This window comes from Ursus maritimus, unplaced genomic scaffold, assembly GCF_017311325.1.
Source record: "Ursus maritimus isolate PB19 unplaced genomic scaffold, ASM1731132v1 scaffold_30, whole genome shotgun sequence".
Classification (NCBI taxonomy): Eukaryota; Metazoa; Chordata; class Mammalia; order Carnivora; family Ursidae; genus Ursus; species Ursus maritimus.
In genome coordinates, this window is record NW_024425564.1 from 10,289,813 (window position 1) to 10,308,930 (window position 19,118).

The window sequence follows — 19,118 nt, forward strand, 5'->3', positions numbered from 1 at the left end:
CTCCAGACTGGTGAAGGCGTGGTGGGGGGGGGGGGGGAGGCTCTAGGACAGGAAGCTCCACGCCCCCCCACAGACCTTGCCCTGTACACGTCCTCCACTGGGGTGTTCATCTGCACCCTTTATCACATCCTCTCACAAAGCAGTGAACGTGTTTCCTTGACATCTGCGAGCCGCTTTAGTCAATCAATCGCACCTGAGCAGGGTGTCGAGGGAACCTCTGATTTAATCGCACAGCCCATCAGTCAGAATCACAGGTGGCAACCCAGACCTGCCGCTGGCATCTGAAGTAGGGGTGGGGGGCATCTTGTGAGAATGAACTCTCAACCTGGGGGGTCTGAACCTTCTCCAGGGCGATAGTGTCAGAACTGAGTTGTCGGACACCCAGCTGGTGTCCCAGAGAATTGCTTGGACGGGAACCTCCCACACATCTGGTGACCAGAAGTGTCAAAAGCTAAGTGTTCTGCATGAAAGCAGAGGAGAGACACAGGTGGGCAGAGGTTTCCAAATACACAGAGCCATATAATGAGCTACTATGTAGCCATTAAAATGGTGGTGATTATTCACTTATCTTGAAGCATATTCAGACACTGGACCGAGTATAAGAAGTATCATAGTATAAACACATACATGTACCATCGTGTGTATAGACACAGAACGTTTGGAAACTCACTAAAATATTAAGAATGATGCTATCTCTGGGATTTCAAGTGATTTTTTACTTTCCTTTCTTTTATACTCATTAGTATTGTTTAATGCTTCACAGACTAAGTTTCATTTTCTAAGTGAGAAATAAATAGCAACAAAGATAGTATCCTTCCTACATACTGTATCCTTCCTGGAGGATAAAACAAGTGCCATTAGGTAACAAATGATCTGGCAGAACTCTGTACCAACCAGCCCATCCTCTTTCTGCCCCTTTGTCTCTACTCAGAATGGATGCAAAATACCCACGTTAAACAAAATAAAGACAACGTGCAAGAGTCTCTCTGCATTACAAGCACAGGAAGACAAGAGGGGCTTAAATTCCTACATAATCCACAACATTTTCTCCCTCATTAATTTAATTTACAAGCAGAGTAATTAGCATGTTGCGAAGTTATTACTGAGTCCCACATCAAATCCCTGTGAGCTGAAGCAATTTCAGTCTCAGAAGAAAACAGACCAAATAATTACAGAAATTTAGACAAGGTTTTTTTAAGGCATCCTTGAACAGGCAGATGAGAAATGAGAACAACCTTCTGAAGGGACAACTTCTCTGTGTAGTTGTGTTTTAAAGTTACCTTAAGAAAAATCTAGTCTTAGGTTACATTTCAAAGACTTTTTTTTTCCAGCCAGGGAGCCTGTGGACAAGTCTCTGCCACTTTGGGTGCCTTTTTTACTTCCTCTAAATCCCTATCCTTGTCTTTCAACCAGCTTCTTATAAGGACTGTTACCTATCCAGCTAGCGGGAGACTCTCCATAGCAGGAGCTCGTGGGCACTGTAAACGCAGCTCGCGGACTCCTGGCCATTCTCTAAATCTCTAAGTCATGCCAGAAGATATTTTTTCCTAAAGCAGACTTCTGTTCCTGCCTTGTAAGTAGAAATCCACCATTCCCTTATCAATGGCAACTTGTGAAGTGTATTTAGAGATTCACCATCAAATTTTCTAGGTTTTAGTTGGTCTCATTAGGTAAGAAGTTATTCCCACACTTATAAACAAAGCTAGAAGAGACGCAGTATTCACTCTTTCCTACCAGAGCACGTGTGCAGATGTGTGCACACACAGACACGCTGTGGTAGGAAAAGCTCTCACACGTAGTTGTCATAATGATTTCATTTCACAAAATAACAGAAACTCCACAAACCTTCAGTTGTTCATCTACAACTCTTGTCACTTCTCCAGCCATTGATTCCAGGGTCTCTTGAATTGGACCGGACAACAAGCCACCGGCTCCCGGCCAAGACGCACCGCCGACGTGGTACAGGTTTGGTAACAACTGGAATAAAAATAAATACCCTCCCCGTAACTATTTAAATAAGCACTGACGACACTGCAGAGTTGGTGGAAAGGGTAAGACATATTATTAGAGAGACCCTGTCCTCGATCAAAGGCTCCTTATACAGATTAATAAACGGGGGCTCAGGACCAGCGTATGAGCTCCATGCCCCCTGATGTCTTCTTGTCTGGGGTATGAAGGTATCTGTCTGGTGCTCAGGGCCCTCCCACTCAAGACACTCAAGGGCTGTGTGACCAAGAGTAGAGCCAGGCCCCGGCCCAGGTTCTCTGAACCCCGTTAGTCCCTTCTCCATGAAGTCACACTTTGGGGGCCAAATTCTAATTGAAAGAAGCTTCCTTCTAGAGGTGACAGAGGGGAGTTTCAGGCTATCAGCTTAGAAGTAGAATAATTTAAAGTGATCTGCCTCTCATGTAAACTCCAACTCTACCTCTCAGCTCTTCAGGACCCGACGACATCCCATGTCACCACATGGGCCCCTACTTTTTATTCTGTATTTTGATGACCAGTAATTAGCCCGGGGAACAGAAAGGAGGCAAAGAGGAACTCCGTTCACTCTGCCACTGTTAGTCCCCTGGACATTGGGTAGCAGGCTAAAGAAAGTTGGAACTAGTTTCTAGAATTGAAGTTTAAAGATTTTTACTACATAAGAGTCTCACGTAGCCTGAAGTGAAACGCACCGTTTTAGAGTTCTTCGCATCACGCATGAGCCTCTCTGCTGACTTTAAGTCTTCCTGGACAGCGTCTCCCGCACAATTTCGTAAAGAGTTGAGATGGTCCTGTACTTTCACACATATCCTGTCAATCATCTGCTCCGTGCCGGGACGATGACGGCAGGCATCCAAGGCAGCACGGCCAAGTTCAGACAGAAGAAAACACGGAATGAGTGAGGACAAAAACATCTCCTAACTGCAACATTCGAGAAGGTAGCTTGTAGCCAGTTATTAATTTATCTGTTCATATCGGCAGCCTTCAGCAACGTTGACGCCAGTAAAACATCTCAGGGACGTCCATCCCTTTTCCTGCCTTAGGAAATGCAGCACATAGAACAAAAGTGCGTACTCTGGACGGTTCAGAATTTCGTGGCGACTCTGTGACATTTCACTAGATAGTAACTCATTTCATTGAGTACCCTCTGTGTCAGACATAGCGCTAGATACTGAGGAAACAGAGAAATGAACGGTGTAATTTCTCCACAGCTGACATGACCAGATGGAACCCACAGCCAGTTGGTCTCAATATTACAGAATCGCAACATCCCTGGAAATTAATGTTTTTAAAGATTTTATTTATTTATTAGAGAGAGAGAGCACAAGCAGGGGGAGCGGCAGAGGCAAAGGGAGAAGGAGACTCCCTGCTGAGCAGGGACCCTGGGACCATGACCTGAGCTGAAGGCAGACGCTTCACCAACTGGGCCACCCAGGTGCCTGGAAATTAATCTTTTTAAAGCTAATTCAATTATATCAGGTACTTTCCCACATAAATTAAAAGCCTCCCCCCCAAAAAAAGCAAGTTGAGGTTTTATTACTGTAACATAGGCAATGATAAAGTTGATAACATTTAGTTTCTATTCCGTGAAAGCCCCTCTCCCAGGTAAATTATATCTGAATCATTTTCAGTTACTCCATGGACTTAAGCATGAAACCCAGAGGGAAGTGGTAGATCACTACTCTATACAAAAAATATTCCAGACGGGTAAGATTATGTCCTTCTGTATTTGCATTTGTACGGAGAAGCATGAAGAAACCTAAGAATTCTAAAGAAAGAGATAAACAGTGCGGTTTACAAAGTTTCTCCAGTATTTCAAGCAGAACTGCAGGCTATTTCATGTTCTTAAAAAATTATTAATTCTTCCAGAGACCTCACATATCCAGAGTCCCATCCCATCTGATCATTCACTCGGCAGAGGTGGAAATCTAGTAATATTTTTATTTAAATTCACATTCGCTCCATTTTGAATTATCTGATCTAACAACTACAGGAAGCCAAAGTCAGCCATCCTTCCCCCATAAATTCTGCAATGACAGCAACTTGGCCACAGCGCTCAGGAGACTTACCGTCTGAATACAGAGTGGCAGCATCCCCATCCCTCCTGCCCTTCTCCTCTAGAAAATCAGGCTCACAACATCTACCCCATTTCCCTTTCTAGTGCATTATGAAGACAAGCCAGTAAAGTGACACCACTCACAGCAGCTATTCCTTGGACGCAGGCTCACTAAGGTCAACGTTAATGTACAGTAAGAACAGCTCCTGTTACGATTAAATGTCCTGAGGTTATAGAAGGGAAGGACGCAGAGCTCCCCACGGGAAACAGTTCTATGAACAATTCTTCTAACTAAAATCTAAGCTTGTCTGGAGCGAGCATCTTAACTTGATGTGTTTTTACAATGTCTTGCAGAGAACTAACTATATGTTTTAAAATATCTTTACTGGTGTAAATTCTAACTCTTCTCTTGTATTGATCTGTGCTTCCTGAAGCAAAGCGCCATCTAGAACTCAGATTTTCCCAAGAAGCAATACTTATTTCACTTAGCAGTATCTCCTCCAGTGCGTCCATGTTGCAGCAAATGTTGAGAACTCGTTCTTTCTGATAGCTGAGTAATATTCCATTGTATATATGGACCACAACTTCTTTTTTTTTTTTATTATATTATGCTAAGTGAAATAAGTCAAGCAGAGAAAGACAATTATCATATGATTTCTCTCATCTATGGAACATAAGAACTAGGAAAATCGGTAGGGGAAGAAAGGGATAAAGAAAGGGGAGGTAATCAGAAGGGGGAATGAAGCATGAGAGACTATGGACTCTGAGAAACAAACGGAGGGCTTCAGAGGGGAGGAGGATGGGGGAATGGGATAGGCTGGTGATGGGCAGTAAGGAGGGCACGTATTGCATGGTGCACTGGGTGTTATACGCAACTAATGAATCATCGAACTTTACATCAAAAACCAGGGATGTACTGTATGGTGACTAACATAATATAATAAAAAAAAAATAAAAGAAGCAATACTTAATTTCCAGAGACAAATAAACTGCATACTAAGACAGGAACTGACAGACATCTGAGGCCACACGGGACTCACTTGAGAGGCATGCGGATGAGGCGTGATGAAGTTGGTCCTCCTTAATAACCGGGAGCTCAAAGAGACACCTGAAATGTGTGCCATGAGGCGGTGACCGAGGAGACAAGTTCCAATGAACTCAACACCACGTTCTTTAAGTAGAACTTGTAAAATTACATCCAAGAGAAACATAAAAATTCAGTTCTTCCATTCAAATAAGACATAAACCTCCCACGTCTCAGCGGTTCGTCTGAACACATGCTCGCTGAGGTTCAGAACAGCCCAACAGATCACATCCAGACGCTCTACAACCAAGCAGCTCAAGGCCCAGGGAAGTTAACCACAGACGACGACACAGAATGACCACGCGGAGAGCAAGCTTAAAATTTTGAAAACAAGAAATCAGGATTTTGACTACCAGTTCATACTGAAGTTCCTAAGGCACACAGATGGGAGAAAGAACGGAGATGGGAAGCCGGCAGACTGTCATCCCTTGGGCTGGCCCGTCACACGCCTCAGAGCACCCACACTCTTCATCTGGGCCCATGCACGGGCCCTCGAGCCCCAGCATTGCACTCTTCTCACACAGCCCGCAAAAGCTGAGAACTGCCACCGTCTGAGCAGCTCGCGTCCTTCCGAGGAAACGTCCTGTCTTTCTTGGACACGGTCATCTTTATGTTGAGTCCGAATCTGTCTTCCCATGTCCCAAGGGACAGACCCGTGACTTCCCCCCGAGGACCCTGAACGGTCAATCGCAGGCTGTCTTCCACGGACGGTCTAGCACACGTATGAACACGGCTATCTCCTCTTTCCTAATCCGTTTTTCTTCAGGCTTCACGCTCCTGGTCCTCTTGCCCTTCTACTTCACTCACAGTCCTATGGTCCCCAACCCCTCCCCACCCCTTTTCTGAATTGTCTCTTCCATCTTGGACCCTTATGAAATACACCCTCCTCAATAAAACAGATCGTAACACAGAAGGAGGGGATCAGTAAGTTGAACAAGGCCGGCACCTTCCTTACTGTAGCAAATATACTTCTGCCAATGCAGTACAGGTCAATCTGGCTTCTCTGGCAGCTAAATCATACTATTAACTCATGTCACACTTACTGGTGACCACTTAGGCTTTTTCAAATATACTGGGTTATAAAACCCAAGTTCAGAACTTAGAAGTATTAGTAATAAATGCCATCTTTGGTTGTTCTCCATCTGTTCTAACCATTCCCAGTTCCAGCAAATACCATACATGCAGAAAATTCTATCTTTCTCCATGTCAATTTCTTTATCCAATTAAAGAGAAATAGATGGAACACCTAAAACCTAATGAGATACAGTCTCAAATAAGATACACCTTTTGTCACCAAGCAACTTAAAAGCCTGGAAGTGGAAAGAAATATTCACAGGAACACTAACACAAGCTAGAGAGTGCTCCAACTATAACATCCGCAAGGGCGCCCACGGTTTGTCCTGCCAAAGCTCCACTCCACTTCCTACAACAGTGCCTGCCCCCCAGCAGACCCTTATAAGTGTGTATTCAGTGAACATGGGAATGATACCAAGTTGTACAAGATTCCAGCCAAGGGAGAGATCCCATCTAGCTGAGGCCGAAGGTGGCTTTTCAACTGGGTCCTGAAAGATTCCTACAGGTTGAGAAGGTAGAAGGGAATTTTAAGCAAAAGAATAAACATAAGCAATGGCACATCCAGACACCTGCGAATCCTATTTCCTGATAAGGAACAGGGCACTTCATTGTGGGAGATGGGTCTGGAAAGTCTGGCTAAGGCAAGAGAGTGTGAGACCCAGGCACAGGCTAAGGACGTGGAACAGGGTGTACGAGGCATGGGGCATCTGACCCCAGCTCCTCCCACCACCATGAGGGTCTAAGAATCCTCACCCTATAGGACTCTCGGTGACTCAGCTTCCCTGCCTGATGCAAAGGACATGCACTGTAGACAGCAGGAGACATGCAAGCTGGATACACCGGTTCCCATGGTACTTCTAAAAGACGACGTAGGAGTGAGTTGATAAAAACACCTGAGCAAGAGAGCTGGCAATGGAATTGGGGGGAAAAAAAACAACTGCAAAGACACTTGGAAAGTCAATGGGTGGGCACAGTGACCACTGGCTGGCGATGGCAAAGGAGACATCCAAGATGGCCCCAAGGGTTCTCTCCTTAGTGAATGATGATGCCACTGAGAGAAATAGTAAAATAAGGAGTTCCAGGGGACAAGTTTCGTCTTAGTGACCCCTTATCTCAGAAATGCTGAACTAGTGTTGACAAGATAAAACTTGCTGGAAAAAAACAGGGATAGACCCAGGAGTCCTCCACAGTTGGAGCATTAAAATGGTTAGAGTATATGAAATAGCTAAAGGAAATAAGCACTAAGTACAAAACTTAGAAAAAGAACTGCATTTAGAAGACAAAAGGGTAAAGAGTCATGTGGAAAGGAGACAGATAAGACCCAAGAGCAGCAGAAAGACATCCAAAATGGCACACTGTCAATGAATAAAGCAGTGAGTCTTAGGAAAGATGAGATAGTCAATCGTGATGATAATTGTGACAGTAAGACTAATAACAGCAACAAACATTAACAGCTTATTGGTGACGAGCCAAGTACTTCCCATGCTTTATCTCAGTGAATCCCCTCAGCATCTTCAGAGTCATCTCCCCCACTTCGCAGAGGAAGAAACCAAGGCTGAAACAGGTTTAAGTGACTAACATCAGTTCACACCCACAGAGAAAGCAGAGCCCCTCCTTCGATCTGGGTCGGCTACATATCCTGCCTCCTCTCATTAACAGATGAAGAGGGAGAAAAAGCCCAGAACTCGGTGACCAGGAGACCATGGAGAGAGCCATTTCAGTACAGATGGGGACACATTGGGAAAGGTTACGAAGTGACAGGGTAGTGAAGAAGTCAAGAAAGCAAGTATTAAAACTACATGAGAGGTGGGAAGAGAATGCGCTGGATAAATAGCTGTAGGCAATAAAACTTCCTTCTCCCTTTTTTTAAATGGTCAGAAAACTTTAAGAGTGAGAAAAGCAGAGTCTGACAAACCACAGGCAATTCTCGGCCTGTTTTTACTTTTTTTCCCAAAGTACATATATTTTATTACTTCAGTGTAAAAAAAAATACACATGGGAAAAAGGACTGGAAAAAAAAAAAAAAGAAATCAAGACCATGTGGGTGAGGGTGTGTCTGGGCCTGTTTTTATAAATAAAGTTTTATTGGAAGAGCCACCTCATTCACGTCCATAGTGACTATGACAGCTTTCGCTCTCCAACAGCGGAGTTGAGTTATTGGAGACCTTACAGCCTGCAAAGCAGAAAATATTTACTATTTGTGTTTTTACAGAAAAGGTCTGCTGACCCCTGATGAAGAGAGTTTATAAGATGGAAAAGAATAGACTGAAAGCCAAGGGAGAGTCCTACAGAGGTCTTCCCTAAACAAAGAAAGACGTGAGCAGTTATGAGATGTCATCGTTTCATTACAACATTGTAATACCTTCAGTGTCACCTGGGAATGATGACTGGCCATGCAGCTGGCCGGGACATTAGTCACAGAAGGTCTGTTCTTTCTGTATTCAGATTTCTGGGAACTTCGGTAAGAAGTTTCAATAAGAAGGAGATAAATCTCTCTTAAAGTGACTGAATCGATTAAAGTCTGAAAACTGCTAATCATAATGTCCTAAGAAATCCCCAAAGAGAAAAGGTGGCAATATACGTACTACATAATGACTCAAATAATTCCGACTGATGTCAGCCACGCAGAATTAAACACCCGCACTACGCCTCCTGTGTACCACGTCCTCTAGGTTGAGAAGACGAACCTTACTTGTAAGGTTGAGCATTAAAGGCTGCTGCGTAATGTGTTTGGATGGGCAAACTCCCCTGTGAGTGAGGGGAAAGCTGGAAGGGTGTTGTATTAAGAAAAGCCTGCGTTACGGCAGCTCGTAGGGGAGCCCAAAGCAAAGGTTCAATGTAAGATTTCAGCACTCTCGTTGCTTTTAATGTTCACCACTAAAACCAGGAAATAACAGTAAAACATAAAGTACTAAGCTAATATTAGTCCCTTGCAGGGGAAAAAATAGATTTTTAAGGCCTTGGTAAGGGCAAAATATTGTTTTCTTTCTCAAAACTCCCTGCTACCTCACCAATGTGCATAACTGTTTTTCTTTTTCTCAATATACATCGCTTTCCTTTTTCTTTTACAAAGAATACATATTTACTGCAAACGTTTCAAAGAACACAGTGAAGTATAGGAGAATAAAACTCAGCTAAATCACCCCTCCTGATACAACCCTCCCGCACATTCTGGTGAAGACCTTTTCACAGACCTCTATGCAAACCAATGCCGTCTTCCAGATAATTTTACCTACTTGGAATATTTTACACGATGCTTTTATTATGGACGTTTTTCTTTCACTCTCTTTTAAGAAAAAGCAATGGCAAAAAATTAAAATGACATTTGCACAAGGTAAGAAAACTGTTCAAACCATTAAAAAAAAACTGGTCTCAACTGACCAACTCTGCCTCCCAGTCCCTGCCTCCCTGCTGAGATAAACACTTTTGGAAACCCACTGCTTTTTAAATTCTTCTGGTGGCTTCCATTTGAAATACAAATAGTAGACTTACATTTGTATTTTTCTAAGTTATTATTTTAATTCCAGTAGCGTTAACTGTATTTTTGATTTAAGAATGAATAATAGAAAAGAGGTTGATTCCAGAAAATAAAAACTAAAAATTCAGCATACTTAACACTCCCACCCGACCTTCTCCCTCTTCAATTTCTAATTTTAGTTAGTATCAATACTTTTATATTAAGATTTCTAACATTCACATTTTTTAGTGGAACAATAATGAGGTTTTCCCTTCTTGTCTGAGTTGATATTAAAATTTTAAACCCACTAAAATGCAGTTCCAGAATTATGACTACGGGATCCCCCCAGAAAGAAACGTAATCCTGTGTCTTTTAACCCTGCAGCTCCCAGCAGACTGGCCGAAGTGGCAATTTTTAAAAGCTTTCCTTCAGCTTTTGCGACTTCCAGGATTTCACTTCTGCTACGGTTTCTTATTCACACCTCATATTGCGTACTCTCTTATTTTTCATTGTTAGGCTGGAGAATTCCCTCAAAGAACTTTTTGTGCATATGGAATTTGGGGGTCAAATTTCTGAGTCCCTGTCTGGACCCATTTTAATTCTGTCCTCATCTCCGTTTGACGAAGTGGCGAGGTGAAGAATCCGTGGTCCCAAATAAATTCCCCTCTGAACTATCATTGATGACATCACCTCACTTGCTTCCAGTAGTTGGGATGGACACTAAGAAATGATTCTAGTTCCCCTGTAAGATGCCCTTTACTTCCCTCTGGCACTCAAAGATTTTTGTTTTTTCTTTCTCGTAGGTGTTCTGAGCAGGACAACGTCTAGGTGTGGCTTTTCTGCCCATTCATTTGGATCAATTTCGGTGCGTCGCAGCCACCCCACGATTTATGTGAAACGGTTTTCTGCTGTTTTTTCTCCTTTTAAATTCTGAAGTTCCTATCAGAAGGCTGTTGGTCATTTTTAATCTATTCACCATTTTGACTTACTTTTCTTTCATAGTTTTTCATCCTTTTACTGCATGTTATAAAGATTTCCTTTACTTTTTCTTCCAGAGAAACAGCTTAATTTGTGCCCTATCAGCTTATTTAACTCTATCTTACAGTGACCATGTCAGCAGTTGCTAAGCATGTCTCTTGCTGCTCAATAGCCTGTTCCGATTTTATGGCTATAATATGCCCTAAGTCCCACGGAATCTACTAATTACAAATTTTTCAAAGTCCTTGGCTGTGCTCTGAATTATCTGAGGTCAGGTTTTTGGTTTATCTTGCTCTTTCTTTGATATATATTTCCTCAAATATCATGATCCTTGGTTTGGGTTGATACTTTCAGAAGAAAATATTCCACATTTCTTTTATCATCATAATTCCTTTTTTCTCTAACATTGGGTAGAGAGAAGAGAAATTAAGTAAAAAAGAAAAACACTTTAATGTCCCTTTAGCACTTAAGTGTTAATATTCAACAAGTTCTTTTTTTTTTATTTTAATTTTTTTATTTTAGAGAGAGAACGCAAGCAGGGAGGGGCAAAAGGAGAGGAAGAATCTCAAGCAGTTTCCACGCTCAGTGAGGAGCTGAGGCGGGGCTCGATCTCACACCCCTAAGATCCTGACCTGAGCCGAAATAAAAAATCGTACACTTAACCAACTGAGCCCCCCAAGTACCCCCAATATTCAACAAATTCTTATTATTTTGAGGAATCTGGGGATTTGTTTCAAACTCACAGGAGTGTGAGGGAGGAGAGAGAGAAACACAATATCCCCGAAGTAGCAAATCGGCTCACCCGCAGATTCTCTCATCTGAGGGATGACCGGTTCCTACTATTTGCACGGAAATCTCAAATATGCTTTACTGACAATCTTAAAAGGCACAAAATCATCAGCGATTAAAAGCGCATTTTTAGCATTCGAATCAGTCTACATTTCCCTCACCCTGCAACTTCCCTAAATTCGACTTCCCTTTGTCATCCTCTTCAGAAACCAGTTCTTACTGTCCCATTGGGGATGATTCAGAGGACAGAGATCCTGCGTCCCCTGCTCTGAAAAGTGGCCCTTGCGAGCGAGCCAGAGAGAGTGGTGTGCTCCTACCTGCTGCGTCGTGCTGGTGACGATGCCCTGCTGTAGGCGGTAGGCCTGCTCTTGCAGATATTTTCGGGTCTCGTGATTCCGGAGCAGATAGTTTTCGATCTGAAAAGCAAGCACATGGATGTCTCAAGAACACATTTCGACTCAGCAGAGGGTGAAGTGGTAAGTGAAACAGCCAGGTGCTGAACTTGAAACCAGAGCTCTGATTCACACTCCTGCCTGGGCCTTGACCCCATACGACATAGGAGACGGGAAGCCGGCTGTCACTGTGATGCACTCTTGGTGTGCGAGTTAGAGATGTAACCCGCAGGTCATGGGAGTAATTTTATGTGACTCGGTAGCTGACAAAGATAAACAAGGGTTTAAGTGCCCACGTGGTTGGAGACCCCATGCCGGGACTCCCTGCTTTCTTGCACACAGCCACAATCTCTCCCTCATGAGTCTTTAACCACTCAACGGTTGCAAAGCTAAATAAATATCCCAAGGTGTACGGATGGCACCCTCTGAAACTCTCAGCCTTGAGACAGCAGTATCTACCGGCACTGAGAAAACTCTATTTTAAGGGACAAAAAAAAAAAGGAGAAAATAGGTACAAAATTTGAAGACAACAGGCTGGTACAACTCAAAGACATATACTAGTTTCATTAATTCATGAGGTTTCCATATTATCTCAAAAACTAGACTGATTTTAGCAAAAGCAGAGAAGATAAGAAAACGGATTTCCACAGAAAATAAGAACACTTGAAGTTACCTGACAGTTTGTATTTTTATACACTATCTTCTATTAAAAATTCAAACATACAAATGATAACCAGACTGAAATGAACTGTTTAAGAAGAATATGCAATGGGTATACATTGAACAAGAACTGCAGGGTTAAGTGGTAGGACTGATGGATGCGTATGAAGATGTCTGCAAGAATTGATTTGGGATCAGTAATTGCACCATCTGGGTTTTTTTTTCAGTTGTTGTTTTCGTTTGTTTTTATTAATACCACTTAACTGTTTGGTTTTTAATTTGTCACTGTAGTTCCCTGGTTAAGAACTTCTAATAACTGTGAGGCTCTCGGTATTATTACATTTTCATTTTAATTTTCCATATGCTAAAATGACTATTACTTAATACCAATTAGAGACAATTAAAATACAGACTATAATTACTATCATCCCTGGAAACCATAAAGCAGAACAAAATGTACCTTTCTACTAAACATAAATGAAGGAATTATAAAAATGAAGAGATCCCTGAAATGAAACATCATTAAAGTGACACATTAAGACCATGACATTTTATTACATTAATTTTCTCTTGCTGCTTCCCAAAAAGTCACCTCTTTCCAAGTTGACATTACCATCAATGGAAAACGTTTTTGCCAAAAAAATAAAAGATTCTTCCCTGAAATATAACATGCACACACTGACACCCAGCTTTGGGTACTTCTGCTCTGTTACTTGTCCTTTTACATTTGGTCTCATTAAGCACTGTCTGGGGGTCAGTTGTGAGAGCGGCTTCTACAAGAGACTCGGCTCAGGTACAGGCCATCCCCCCAAGGCTGGCCCATGGATCTGCATACCTTCCCCAGGGGCACCGATGGTGCTGTATAGACTAAGCCTGGAGGGAGATTTTTTTAGGAAAAAAAAATACATTCAAAGCTCATTTCTAAAAGTCAGTGCAAAGAGAAGGAAGAATAACAACGTTTCAGTGCCTTTAATACCAACCACGGACACATCACCACTGAAAGTATTCACATCTTGGATTAGCAGGATAAGCCTTCCTTCCCTGCACCATTCCAGACCAAGGACACAGACCCTACCTCCTACAGGCTGAGGATGGAGGGCCTGACTGAGGCCAACTCGGAGGGAAAGGGCAAAGTGTCATTACCATGTTTGCCAGTCCCCCTGGGCAGCAGTGACCTGGAAGGCCATCTAGAGCCTATCGACACCTTCACTCTCACTGCTGAAAACAGCAGCAGCATAAAAGGCAAAAAGACCTGTATTTCAACCTAGGAATCTTATATTAAAAAAAAAAATTCTAAAGATTGAGTTACAGAATCACAATGTTGTTCTTTAGTAGAGTAGAATTAAAGAGCGTATTTCTTCCAGGGAATAGAGTTCTGTTAAAATGAAATCTTTAATATGTAAGAGTATAGTAAGTATTATAGAAAAAAATGATAAATATCAGCTTTAAAGTCACCAATTTTTCATTTAAAAAACAGAAATTTTACAATCAACATATTTGCAGATAAGGCATTTCTTCTGTTTCTTTTATTTTCCCCTCTTTTTCTGCTTTCTCTGATTTTAGGTATTGTATACGATTACACTATTCTCTCCTTCCTTAGTATATTAACTACACTTCTTTTAAAATTTTTTTAGTGGTTATCCTAGTGTTTGCAATATACAAGTCCACTTCCACAGAATGCTGCACCGTTTTGCAAGTAGTGTAGGTTCCTCGTAAGACACTACCACCGATTTCTCCTTCTTCCCCCTCGTAACATGCTATCTTTGCATGTTTTGATTTCTCCTTTACTTTTTTTTAAGATTTGTTTATTTATTTGAGAGAGAGAGTGGGGGGAGGCAGAGGGAGGGGGAGAGAGAGAGTCCCAAGCAGACTCCATGCTGAGCACAGAGCCTGACACAGGGCTCAGTCTCACGACCCTGAGATCATGACCTGAGCGAAAATCAAGAGTCGGATGCTCAACTGACTGAGCCACCCAGGCTCCCTCTCCTTTACTTTTGAAGAAAGATTTCGCTAGATACAGAATTCTAGGCTGCTGGATTTTTTTCTTTTGACACTTTAAATATTTCACTCTACTTTCTTCTTGCTTGTATGATTTCTGACCCAAAGTCTGTTATAATTCTTATCCTTATTTCTCAGTATGTAACGTGGTCGTCCCCCCCCCCAACCCTCTGGCTTCTTTCAAGATTTTCTCTTTATCTTTGGTTTTCTGCAGTTTAAATATGATATGCCTACATGCAGATTTTTTGGGTATTTATCTTACTTGGTGTTCTCTGCGATCCCTTAAACTGTGGTGCAGTGTCTATCACTAAATGTGGAAAATTCTCAGTCATTAATATTTCAACTCTTTCTTCTGTTCCCTTGTCTTTCTTCTCTCTCTGGCATTCCCACTGTATGGATGCTCTATCTTTTGTAACTGTCCCACAGTTTGGGGATATTCTGCTCTGGTTTTGTCCTTCATTCCTTTTTTTTCTCTTCGCTTTTCAATGGGAAGTTTCTACTGACCTATCGTCAGGCTCAATGATTCTTTCCTTAGCTGTGTCCAGTCCACTGATGAGCTCATAAAAGGCATTTTTCATTTCCGTTACAGTGTTTCTGATCTCTAGTATTTCCTTTCGATTTTTTTCTTAGAGTTTCTCTCTGCTTACATTAAGCATCTGTTCTTGCATATTTTTTACTTTTTCCATTAGAGCCTTCAATATACTAATCAGTTATTTTAAATTCTCTGTTAATTCCAAAATCTGGGTCGTATCTGAGTCTGGCTCTGATGTTTGCTTTGTCTATTCATAATGCGTTTTTTTTTTCCTTGCCTTTTAGCATGTCTTATATTTTTTATTCATTTTGTTGTTGTTGAAAACTGGATATGGATGTATCTGGTAATAGGAACTGAGGTAATCAGGCTTGTAATGTGCAATTTTATGTTAATCTGGCTAGAAGCTGGATTATGCTGAATGCTTCGAAATTAAAAAGACTTTAATTTCTTCCCATGTCCTTGTCCTTATCCCCCTGGTTGCTCTGGGGTTTCCCTAGAAACCCCTTCTTAAATAGAGTGTCTTACAGCTTTGTTCATTTGTAATCTGCTGTTATTACACTTGATGTGGTAGTAAGATGTTAGGGAGGGGAATAATTCTATAACCTAATGATTAAATTTAGGTTTTATTTAGTGGGCCTGAGTCCCTGGGCTGTGACCTGCCAAAGTATTTCTTGGCCTTTTTTTCCCCTTCCCTCTGTGAAACAGGAAGGCTGGGATTGTCTGTCTTCCGCTAGGTCAGATAAGGCTCTGGTAGAGCAGTTTCCCTTGAGTACGAGCCTCTGTTATAGACAACAGAATGCTCCAGGTGTATTTCAGAATGGTGACTTGTTCCCTTCCCCCTACCAGAAACACAAGAGGATTTTTCTCCAATCTTTCCTGTGGTAACTTGATGGGGCTCTTGGAGGTGAAGCCCATGAAGGGGTCAGGACCTTGCTAAGACTGGGCCCCTAGGAGTTTTTAACTCGTAAACTAGTCCACAGTAAGCCTCCAACAATTCCTCAGTTACTGGTTAAACATTCCTCTGAGTTACTGGCCCCATTAGCTACTGGCCCTGGCCCCGACCTTGGCTTAGATTCACTGTGATTCTCTGAATTCCCATCTGTCCAGTTTCCAGGGTGACAGTCTGTTTTGCTTTTGCCTCAGTTCTCTGGTGGGTCTGAGAAGAGTCACCAATTTCTGTCTGCTCAGCTTTTTCTTGTTGTGAAGATGGGAGTGATCAGTACCAAACCCTTGACCTGTCAAATCTAAACCAGAAACCTGGTGTCCCTAGGATCTGTCTTTTGTTACAAGTTGATAATATACTGTGGGAAAATATAAAGATGTCTGACATTTTTAGGTTGCTTTGTGGTTTACAAACTGTTTCTCACATGTACTAACGGGTTTGGTCCCCGGGCACCACAGGCAGATTACCTGGTTGTCCCATCCTTCAGTTTTGTCATGTGCAGAACGGGGATATAACAAACTTATCTCATGGATTTATTTTACAGATTACCAGTGTTAATTTATGTCAAGCATTTATAATAGTGCCAGGCACCCAGCACGAACTGTGTGTTACATGTCAGCTAAACACAGTTCCTGTCTAGACGTATGTTTTATACAGATGAAGAAACCAAAGTTCAGAAGAACTAAGTAACTTAGGGAAATGACAAACTTGAAAAGAGTTTGATTTAGTCAGATCTTTTCTTTTTTTTGAAGATTTTTTTAATTTATTTGACACAGAGACAGAGAGCACAAGCAGGGAGAGCAGCAGAGGGAAAGGGAGAAGCACGCTCTCTGCTGAGCAGGGAGCCCAATGCGGGGCTCAACCCCAGAACCCCGGGATCATGACCTGAGCCGAAGGCAGACGCTTCACTGACTGAGCCACCCAGACCCCCTAGTCAGATCTCCTGAACACAAACCTCAGGTGATTTCCGTTGCCACATCAATCCCTCACCCCCTACCTTATTCCCTTTTATTCAACCAAGTCTAAGGAGCATCCAAGCAGGCACGCCAGGCAGTGTGCCAGCTGCTGAACATCCAAAAAGATGAAAAATACATAGGCTCTGCCTTCAAGGAGCTCACGCTCACTGAGAGAAAAAAATATATGGACTCAGGTAACTTAAATGATGTCACAAGGCCAGTGACAGAGACAAGCACAGGAACTTCTGAGAAGTTCTCAGAGGGAGGAAAAGGGTTCTGGGAAGTCTTCCACATGACCTGACACTTGCCTCCAGCCTCGACAACACACATGGTAGGTAGTGGGGAAACCACGAGTGTCCTCTAGACCAGAGCAGTGAGTCCCAAATTTGCAGCCACCAGGAGAGTTTGTAAAAACACAGATTGGCTGAGTTCCACCCCCATTTCTGAGACCCAAGAATTCACATCTCTAACAAGTTCCCTGAAGTAGAGCAAAGCAAAGAGGTAGGGTTGGTACGAGATGAATGTGGCAGTGGATGGGGGCGGATCTGGGGTAGAATTTTATGCCAATTCGAGGAAAGGAGGTTCTGCTCTTAAAGCCACTGGGGGGCGGGGATGGAATGGAGAGAGGTGGGCTGAACATGTTATTGTGTTTAAATCTGCTGTGAAAGAAGATGGCTCTTTTTGACTGCAACAAAGAAAACAAACAATCCCGCTGAGCAATGATGAGGCTTAAAGAAAGGCCTCCGTGAGAGGAAGAAGGCGGAACAGAGCTAAAGAAGAGGTTTATGCTGTAGTATCTGTATGCTTGATGATGGCATGGCTCTGGAAGACGTGGGAAAGAAAAGTCAAGCGTGGGAGGCTGGCTGGCCCCACCAGATGGGAGAACGAAGAGGGAGGAAAGATCTCAAAGATGCCCCAGTTACCCCCATAATAAAGATGGAGTAGGCTTCTTCAGATGGGAAATCCTTGAGCCTATCTAAAAATCGAGAAAGGTAACCATAACCATAGAAAGAGAAGGATGGAGATGTGGCAGAGCAAGAGAATGCCTCTCCGGGCAAGTTTCCAGCCCAGGCAGAGATGGTGCAGTCACGGGCACCACGGATGGGGCGACTTTGAAGGGGGAGATCCCCGTCATCCTCTGGGGTTGCCAGAAAGGAGGTGGGAATGGGTGTGGAATTAGACACATCTATAAACAAAGATGGTAAAAGGAGACCTCATCCATATCCTACATTTCTTGATAAGAGAAGAAGGGAAGTGGGGCACCTGGGTGGTTCGGTCGGTTAAGCATTAAACTCAATTTCAGCTCAGGTCATGATCTCAGGGGCCTGGGTCGAGCCCCATGTCGGGCTCCCTGCTCAGTGGGGAGTCTGCTTGAGAGTCTCTCTCTCCCTCTCCCTTTGACCTCCCTCCTGTTCTCTCTCTCTTAAATAAATCTTTAAAAAAAAAAAAGAAAGAAAGAAAAGAAAAGAAGGTTTTAGCTGCTGAGGTTAAAGGTCGTGCTAGCTGACATTCCCTTGCACACATTCTCTGAAGGGTGAACAAGAAGCTCTCTGGGCGGAAGTGCTGGCATGCTGATAGCATAAGAATGTTATTCCACTTAACTTCATGACAAGTTTTCTTCCTCTTCTTTTTTTTTAACATTTTTTATTTATTTGACAGAGAGAGCGAGAGAAAACGATCCGGGGAGAGGCAGAGGGAGAGAAAGAAGCAGATTCCCCACTGAGCAGGGAGGCCCACGCCGGGCTCGATTCCGGGACCCTGAGATCATGACTTGAGCTGAAGGCAGACACTTAACTGACTGAGCCACCCAGATGCCCCCAGTTTTCGTCTTTCTTATGTTATTCCTCCCCAGTCACACATTATGCCGGTTGTGATCACAAGAATACAAGCTCATGTGAGAAAGGCTTTAGAAAATGCAAAGTCCTGTTCATATGTTCAGAATTATTACTAACAAAACGCAGTTCAAACGTGAGCTCATGATGATGAAGCTCCTGGTTCTCCGGTACCTTTTGCAGAGCCTCTTCTGTTTTCTCAGGGTTTGTTTTTAGGGCTTGAGAAGCATCATACATAGGGATCGGCATAAATCTCAATGTATAGTTCCTAGAAAAAGGAGAAAGTAATGTTTATTTAAAAATAACATCCTACTCCCTTACTCAGCACCCTGTTTAAAATCCAGAGACAGCTGCCAGCATGTCTTAGAGAATTCGAAACTCACA

General features: G+C 42.7%; 1 protein-coding gene across 3 annotated transcripts in view; it reads right to left on the reverse strand.

Annotated features, from left to right (window-relative positions):
* The window catches only part of CARMIL1 (capping protein regulator and myosin 1 linker 1), a 303,770-nt gene that overhangs the window by 80,925 nt on the left and 203,727 nt on the right, over positions 1-19,118 (reverse strand). For all 3 annotated transcript variants that reach the window (XM_040644903.1, XM_040644902.1, XM_040644900.1), the window contains exons 23-26: positions 18,909-19,002; positions 11,739-11,837; positions 2,676-2,804; positions 1,846-1,977 (exon numbers count right to left, since the gene is read on the reverse strand). In XM_040644903.1, coding sequence (XP_040500837.1) covers positions 1,846-1,977; positions 2,676-2,804; positions 11,739-11,837; positions 18,909-19,002 — 454 coding nt within the window. The remainder of the gene's footprint in view (positions 1-1,845; positions 1,978-2,675; positions 2,805-11,738; positions 11,838-18,908; positions 19,003-19,118) is intronic.